The 8,634-nt window shown below is 29.7% G+C and overlaps 2 protein-coding genes across 2 annotated transcripts; one reads left to right on the top strand and one right to left on the bottom strand.

The window, feature by feature from the left end:
• Window positions 1-3,425: 3,425 nt before the first annotated feature.
• Window positions 3,426-7,234, top strand: LOC149060426 (uncharacterized). Its single transcript, XM_089229069.1, has 4 exons — window positions 3,426-3,543; window positions 3,613-3,785; window positions 3,870-5,562; window positions 7,017-7,234. Exons 1-4 carry the CDS (start codon window positions 3,426-3,428, stop codon window positions 7,232-7,234), a joined length of 2,202 nt encoding a protein of 733 aa, XP_089085195.1.
• Window positions 7,235-7,747: 513 nt separating this feature from the next.
• LOC149060425 (uncharacterized) lies at window positions 7,748-8,634 on the bottom strand. Its single transcript, XM_089229063.1, has 4 exons — window positions 8,404-8,634; window positions 8,186-8,317; window positions 7,975-8,070; window positions 7,748-7,816 (listed from the first exon to the last, which is right to left on the bottom strand). Exons 1-4 carry the CDS (start codon window positions 8,632-8,634, stop codon window positions 7,748-7,750), a joined length of 528 nt encoding a protein of 175 aa, XP_089085189.1.

Here is an 8,634-nt window from a genome sequence, read left to right as displayed (position 1 = left end):
ACAGACCCAGGTGCCTGCAGGAGTTTTAGTTTTTTTGGTCATGACAGTTTCTTTTAATATGTCCAACTTTTCCACATCCATAACACGTCGGTATCTGCCTTGGAGTATTCCCGTGTTGATAGTTTTGATACCGATTTTGTTGCTGTGTAAATGTATTTAGTATACTTTGGCTAGTTTGATTGTATGTGAATCTAGGGTTTTGATGGTTCGGATTAAAATACGGTGGAAAATATTGACTTGGAAATTGTTGATTATAAAATTCGCCATTGTAATTAGTTCTATTTGTATAATTTGGTGTATAATTTTGTACTGGTTTTCCCCTTTTATCTGTGGTTAATTGTTGAATGTGTTTTTTTTAAATGTGTATCTCTTCATTTAATCTATCTATACTTGAATTTTGTTTTACATCAGTTTTACATCAGTTTTTCTAACCATTTTTGCTAATTCGTATCTTTTTAAATTTTCTGATATTTTAGTTATGTTAGTGTTATCTAATATTTCTATTTTATTGTATATTTCATCTGGTAAGTCCGCAATATTTTCTCGCAAATTTCTTCCTCTATCATATTTGGATTAATTTTATAGCAAAGTTCCATCATATTTATTATAAATTCATTTAAAGTTTCATTCTCCATTAACTTTCTTTGCTTTAATTGTATTCTAAGTAGTTTATCATTCCCAATATTAGTAAATTTTTCTTTGATTTGTTTTTTTATCTGGTCCCAGTTTATATTTGGTGTTTTGGTTTTTATTAATTTAAAAAATTTTGATGCCGAATCTTTCAAATATAATGGTAATAACGTAATTTTTTCTGTTTCACCCCAGCTATTTATTATTGCGGCTAAATCAAAATTTTCTATTAAAGAATCAACGTCTTCTCCCATTTTCCCTGAAAAAGTTTCTGGTTGTTGGATAATTGGTTTAAATTCCATTTTTGATTCCGGTTCGGTTTTATTGTTATAATTATTATTTAATTTAGTCGGTTCTATGCAATTTGTTTGATTTATATTGAAGTTTTTACTATCTATTGTTTTGTCTAGAATAGATGTTTTATCATCGGAAATTAAATTGTCTTGATCGTCTTTGTTCTCTAGATTTCCTAAGTTTTCATCTAGTTTATTGGTTAGTATCTGTAATGATTCGTTATTAACTTTAATATTTTCCCATATGATATTACGTGCTAAATCTCTTAATTGTTCCTGAGTGTGGACGTCTGTTACTATGCCAAATTGTTCATGTAAAATCGTTTGCAGTCTATCTTTCTTTATGTAAGGTAGTTGTCCTAATTTACCGTTAAAAAATATGTCAAATTCGTCTTGTGATAAGGTAGATTCAAAAATATTTAATTTTTTGTTGTTTAAATTTTTTATGTTACCTCTAAAATGTTCTACTCGAATTGCGTTACTAGCATTAAATAAAATCTGTACTTGTTCTAATGTCAAATTATTGAGGAATTCTATTAATTCTTCCCTATCAGCTTTCAATAAATTAAAGCTCTGAGAAACCAATTTAATATTTTCTGTATTTAAATTTATAGTTAGATTATTATCGTTATTTTTTAAATACCACATTCCCTTATTTATCTACCATTACTAATTATAAACATGCTATATCTAAATAGATTATCTAGTTCTTAATTTTGTATTTATTTATTTATTTATATTTTACACCGTTTGCTATATATTCTCCCTTATATCTAAATTTTTACCTTAAAGCTTAACATTTATGTTTAGTATAATTACTTAAAAGTCCGTTATTTAAAATTTTATTCTACTTATAACTAAAATTTTCCTTTCAACTCCGTTTATCTTTCTTAAAACTTAAAATTTCTCTTAAAACTTATAATCCGTATTCATCACCACAAAATCCGTTATTCAAACTTAATCTCACTTATTAAAAAAAAAATTTTCTTTCACTTTTTATTTTATCTCTCTTAAAACCTATAGTCCGTATTAATCACTAAAAAATCCGTTATTCAAACTTTATCTCACTTATTAATTAAAATTTTTCTTTCACTCTTTTTTTTTTTTATCTCTCTTAAAACCAAAATTTTCTCTTAAAACGTATATTCAGTATTCATTCCATGAAAATTCTCTTTTCAAAGCTGTATCTCACTTATTATTATATTTTTACTCGTAAAAAAAAAATTACTTAAAATTATAAATTAATTAAAACTGAAACAGACTCCCTGTATTTAAATACAACTGTAATTATAACAGGCTTCGGCGCCTCCACCAATATGTAACGTGGTCGGGGGAACGACCAGTTAAATATAAGATATCCAGTGAGAGTCGTAGGACTCTATAGGTATAATTACCGTAGCCAGGGGTAGATATATATATATAACAGGATCTTAAATATATTTAAATAACTAGGATTCCGTTTCAGTTATCATTAAGTTTTATTATAGATTAAACACTTACAAATAATAATACTCACAAGCTATATATAAATTATAGGTATTCTATCCAACTATCTGACTGTATCGTAGTTATACGGAGTTCGATGTTTGTTGAGTGTTGAGGTCTAAGGTACACAGTGAACTCCCTTACTTCATACATGGTGTGTATTGACCATAGGTCTTACAGTTATGAGTGTGTGTTAATATCATTGTATTGGTCAGCAGTTCATCGTACATAATGTTAAGTGTGTAGACGTGTAGTACATATATATATATTTAGGTATCATGTAGCATATTATAATTGTTACAATACAATAATATATACAGAATTAGTAGAATCATTAGTATAGGTATATGTACAAAAATAATACATTTTTATTTTATAATATACATGAAAATTAATTATGATAAATGTAATAAAGGAAATGTTATAAACTTATGCTTATATGGAAAATAAACATATTTCATATCAATTTCATCTATAGACCAAATTTCAAGAAAACTCAATAACTTTTGTACTTCATAAATTCCAATTAATGAACTTTTACATGGAATAGTATAAAAATCACTTTTAATACAAAATTTCCTCCCAACTATAACTATCCTTGATTTATTATCAAAACAAATATTTTCAACCATTAATATATCACCAGATTTAACTCTACAGCAATTATTAGGTGGACTGACTCTAATTTTAAAATTTTGGAACTCTAAAATAGTATACAGAGGGCTTCTGCGATTGGATGGAAGGGGACCATTATTGGTTGATAGTATCGTTATTGATAAGATTTATTTTACCTCCAATGATTACGTTTATGGTTTACGGTTAATATGGTTATCAAGTATTTGAAATTATAATTGTATATACTATATTATAATTTATAATTCTTCTGTGATAATATAAAATATATTGTACTTTCAAGTACTTTGTACTAACCTATAAAAAAAAATTGTTAATTGCCATATTATAATTTATTTTGTTTATTTATTTTATTTTATTGTTCTAAAATGTCGGACGACGAAGATGTACATAGGACTCCTCCAAAAAAAAAAATTAAAAACTCCTTACTATCGTCAAAAATATTGCCCTGAATGGGAATCAGAACAAAAATTCAAAGGATGGCTCACTAAGTCTAAAAACAGTAGGTATGTAATAAATTATTTAACTAGTAAACCTTATATTAATATTATATTTTCAATTTAATCTAAAGGTATATATAGTTTTCACTGCACTCCGTGCAATATTGATGGTGTCGCAGGAAAACCAGAGATACAAAAGCATGCTGTAACCAAGAAACATGAGCGTTCAATGGCAACATGTAATAAACAACAAACCCTACTAACTTTACCTTCACTTGCAACCAGTAAAAAATTGAACGAATCGGTAAATTTTTTATTTCATTTATGTTGTTATAATAATAAATAACTATCATTTATATTATACTAAGTACAGTGTACTTTATTATAGGTAAAACATTGTGAACTTTTAATGGCTGGGTTTGTTGCGGAACACAACATCCCGTTCACAATAATGGAACATCTACCAAAATTGGTACAAGCAGCATGTCCAGATTCAAAAATAGCCAAGGAACTTAAATGTGGGAGAACCAAGGCGACATCTTTAGTTACGAATGTTATTGGTGCCCTAAGTAAGTCTCGAATAATTGATGATCTCAGAGTAAACAAATTCTCAATATTGCTTGATGAAAGTACAGATCGATCAACACTTAAGCATTTAGCAGTTATTGTTCGTTTAGTAAAAAATACTGGGAATCATTTTTCGGTTAAAGATGAATTTGTCACTTTAATCGAAATACAAAGTGCTACTGCAGAATCGTTGTACCAGCATGTTATATATTTTTTTGTAGAAAACAATATCCCGTACAAAGATAATATGATCGGTTATGCTAGTGATGGAGCAAACAATATGGTAGGTGTTAACAACTCTTTGAAGACTAAATTAACCAATGATGTTCCCAATCTATTTGTGATGACGTGTATATGCCATTCGTTCCATCTTTGTGCATCTTATGCATGTTTGATGTTACCCAGATATGTTGAAGACTTTGCTAGGGATGTACACAATTACATCAACAACAGTCCAAAAAGGTTGAGCATTTTTAAAGAGTTTCAAATATATTTGGAATTAAAACCACATAAAATGCTTCATCCGTCACAAACCAGATGGTTATCTCTGTTGTCAGTTGTTGAAAGGCTAATACTACAATTTCCTGCCTTAAAATTATATTTTACTCAGGCTGCTCTGGAAGACAAAATTGCAAACGCAGAAACAATATTGAATACCATTACAGCTCCAATGACCTTTGTTTATTTACAATTTCTATCTTTTGTTTTGCCTTTTTTTATTGATTTGAATTTGGAAATGCAATCTGAAGATATCAAAATTCATGTGGTGTATGACAGAATTTCTTCCATTTATAAAGAGATATTAAGTTGTTTTATAAAAAGGATACATATTCAAAATAAATGTTGCCATGAAATCAATTATAGAAATCCTCAGTTGTATTTATCAAATGATGATATATATATTGGTGGTAAAGTGTCAGCAATTTTATCAACACTGTTAGCCGAAAATAAAATTAAATCAACTGATGTAATCGAATTGAAGACACGATGCTTAAATTTTTATGTTGAAGCTGCAAAGCAAATTAATTTAAGATTTCCTTTTCGATCAATGCAAGTATTACAACATTTCAAAATGATTGACCCTAAAATAATTCATGGTGGTAAAATTACAACTTTAGGACCGATGGCTTCTCAACTACCAATATTGTTTAAAGATTTAGATTTAGATGATGTTGACAGGGAGTGGAGGAAGTTAATTATCATGGACTTAGAAGAGAAAGTTATTAATTCTAATGTAAATGAATATTTGTCTAAAATAATGTCTCTAAAAAAAGGGAACGACTCAGTTATGTTTCCCTTATTGACTATTTTAGTAAAAAACATCATGACACTACCTCACTCAACTGCTTGTGTGGAAAGAATCTTTTCCATGATAAATATGATAAAAACTAAAGAACGTAATCGCCTAAATACATCGAATTTAATTGGTTTACTACATAGTAAAAGAGCTATTAAAGATACAAATTGTTATTCAATGAAATATGATAAAGATTATATTGATCTCTTTAATAAAAGTATGTATAATTTTAAATAATTATAATTATTACTACTATTTATCTGTCATGTTCCTCAATATTATTTTACAAAAAGACTTGTTATTATTTATTTTGTATCGTTTTATACCATAAGGATAAGACAAACCTTATTTTTATTTGTTCATTAAATATTGTTAAAAAAGCATTTAGCAACAGTTGTTATTATTATATTTTATACTTGTTAACTACCTATTATTATTTATTTTGTATTGTTTTATGAAAAAAAGACAAACTTTCTTTTTATCTATTCACTAAATATTGTTAAAAAAGCATTCTTACAGTTGTTATTATTATATGTACTTGTTAACTACCTATTATTATTATTATTATTTATTTTGTATCGTTTTATACCATGAGGATAAGAAAACCTTATTTTTATTTGTTCATTAAATATTGTTAAAAAAGCATTTAGCAACAGTTATTATTATATTATATTATATACCTATGAAAAAAGCAAAACTTTATTTTTATCTGTGCAGTGCACTAAATATTGTTAAAAAACATTTAGCAATAGTTATTATTGCTATATTATATACTTGTTAACTATAATTATTTTGCAAACAGATTAATTATAATTATTTATTTTGTATTGTCTTATTAAAAAAGAAAACTGTCTGTTTATTTGTTCATTAAATATATGTTGAAAAAAAAAATAAGGTTTAAAAATTATTTTACCTACCTATTTGGTAACTGTTATTATTTTGGTGAATTATTGAATGAAATAAATGAAATAATATATTATTATGAATAATATAATTATTGTAATCTATTTTGTTGGTGAGTAGGGGGTGTGGGGGGCAGAGCCCCCCACCTAATTTTTCAATTACTTATCAGGGATAAAATAGGGAAAATTTAATACCCACATTAAGGAGTTTGTAAAAAATGAGTTGGCATGCCTGATTCCGGGCATTGTGGAAGCCGACTCCGGCGCCTTGGTGGTGGTCAAGCGAAAATCGTTTCACCGGAAATTCAAAAAGAAATTAAGCCAAACCAAAAACTGTGACTTTGAGTGTCTAGCGGTCTTTATCTTCTGGTGTAATACACTACCCACACAGCAAATTCATATTTAAAATAAGTTAGAACAAAGTTATGTAAAAAACCATAACGTTCCAAAAATCGTTTGAATAAAGTTATTCGTGGATTAAATAATGTTAATATAGCAATATCTTACAATTATTTGGCCACAGATTTAATGTTTGTTTTAATTTAGTTTAATAACATTGTAACGATACCCTCACCACGTCAATAACTCCAAAACAGAGTTAACTACATAATGTATCGTACCACGGGTAAACACAACTAAACACGGCGGCAGCAGATAGTTTACTAGTCGGTACGGCAGACGACTTATATACCGGACGATTCAACATAATCAACACTGCAGTCTCCAATAATCCTTCAACCAGTTCAAACCTACACACACCGAACTACAGAAGGAATCAAGACCCATCAAGAATTTAAGAATTCATCAGCCTGCACCGCAGACGAAGTCATCGATACAGCGGCGAAGACAATTGTTACACAAGGCGGCAACCGACGAACACAGCGTTCCTGCTCACCACCACGGATGAAACCATCAACGCAGCAGCAAAGACACTCGTTGTATGAGGCGGCAATCGACGATCACGACATCTTCACCTTATGCTACTGACGAAGCCATCGTCGTAGCGACGAAGACACTCGTTATACGAAGCGGCAACCGACAAGCACAACGTGTGTTCTTAATTACACCACGGACGAAACCATCGCCGCAGCGGCGAGAACGGTCGATATACAAGGCAGTCTCCGGGTTGACGAACTACTAGCGTTGTTACTATGCTTACGGTCGATATACCATCGCGACCAATAAGAAACGGTTCTTTTCAGAACCACCAATCTGATAACCCCACTCTTTGTGCCTGCCACGATTATAAAGAACAGGTTAAGCATCGCGCGCTGTGTCAGCGGTCAGAACTAGTTACGCACCGCGTAGTTCATAAAACCGCCGAGCGCTGCTAGTCAGACGTGCTACATTTTCATTATTCTCTAATAATCCCAATGGAAAAGAACGTTTTTACACTTGCAATGTTTTGTAAAAATGTGAAGTATTCGAATAAATGTAATATGTATTCAAATACTATTTTTTTATTCGAATACTATTTTAAATACTTTATGAAAAAATTCATTATATGACTGCGCCTAGGATGCAAATCGTGCTCAGACACCCGAACACCATATCTTTACCAAAGCTAATCTGTTGTTCAAGTAACAATCCAAATGTCCCATCAATATCAATGCATGATATTGCAAAATAATAAGTTATAAATGGGTTTTTTCATTAATTATTTTATACTGCCAACCACTTGGACATAAAACTACAGCTGGATTTTTAAATATTTGTGAAAATATTACACCTGGTTGATATTCTGGCTGTAGAGAGGAAATGGCAGTCTCAGTGGGGACCAAATGTGATTGAATACAACTGTTTTCGTTATTAACTTCATTGGCCTGCAACATAGATAATAGATAATATAGTCATAATAACAAGACAATATGGGAGCAGCCTTTTTTATATTAGTAAAATCTAAAATATCATAAGATACAAAAGTAGAATTGTAATTACCTGATTTATTGAACTGTAAAGCACTCTTTTTGTAGGGGGTTTTCTATTCTTTGTAAGCTTTGACAGGTATTTAGGTCCTGGGAATATGGAGGGTATTGCTTCACTAGTCAACATTGGACGTTTCAAGTTTATCTAAAATAAAATAAAATTAAGTATCTACAAACTATTGCATATTGTTATTGATACTTGCAACAACTAAAAACATTATTTATACATACCACAATTTTATTAGCACCAGTAGCTGACTCCCAAGTTTTGATAATTTGGCCTGCCGTGAAATGCTTTTCACAAATAACAGTTTTAGAACTGACTTTAAGGTTGGAGCGAGGTATAGCTTTTATCCATTTAGATTTTAGTTCCTCATCTTTTGGAAATAAAAAACAGAAAACTTTATCCGGATTCGACCTGTACCCGGATTTACAATATACCACACAACACATAGACGGCAT

This window comes from Diuraphis noxia, unplaced genomic scaffold (genome assembly GCF_037042655.1).
Source record: "Diuraphis noxia isolate RWA-SAM2 unplaced genomic scaffold, SU_Dnox_SAM2 contig0001, whole genome shotgun sequence".
Taxonomy (NCBI): domain Eukaryota; kingdom Metazoa; phylum Arthropoda; class Insecta; order Hemiptera; family Aphididae; genus Diuraphis; species Diuraphis noxia.
This window is presented reverse-complemented; position numbering and strand designations above follow the sequence as displayed.

Excerpts from the sequence above, each read along its gene's own strand:
- LOC149060426 (XM_089229069.1), top strand. The coding sequence starts at position 3,426 with ATGTACATAGGACTCCTCCAAAAAAAAAAATTAAAAACTCCTTACTAT. Across the intron at positions 3,786-3,869 it reads GTAAAAAATTGAACGAATCG|GTAAAACATTGTGAACTTTT; the intron begins GTAAATTTTTTA and ends ACTTTATTATAG. Across the intron at positions 5,563-7,016 it reads TATTGATCTCTTTAATAAAA|AAGGAATCAAGACCCATCAA; the intron begins GTATGTATAATT and ends ACCGAACTACAG.
- LOC149060425 (XM_089229063.1), bottom strand. The coding sequence starts at position 8,634 with ATGCCGTCTATGTGTTGTGTGGTATATTGTAAATCCGGGTACAGGTCG. Across the intron at positions 8,318-8,403 it reads CTGGTGCTAATAAAATTGTG|ATAAACTTGAAACGTCCAAT; the intron begins GTATGTATAAAT and ends ATTTTATTTTAG. Across the intron at positions 7,817-7,974 it reads AGCCAGAATATCAACCAGGT|ATTAGCTTTGGTAAAGATAT; the intron begins GTAATATTTTCA and ends CTTGAACAACAG.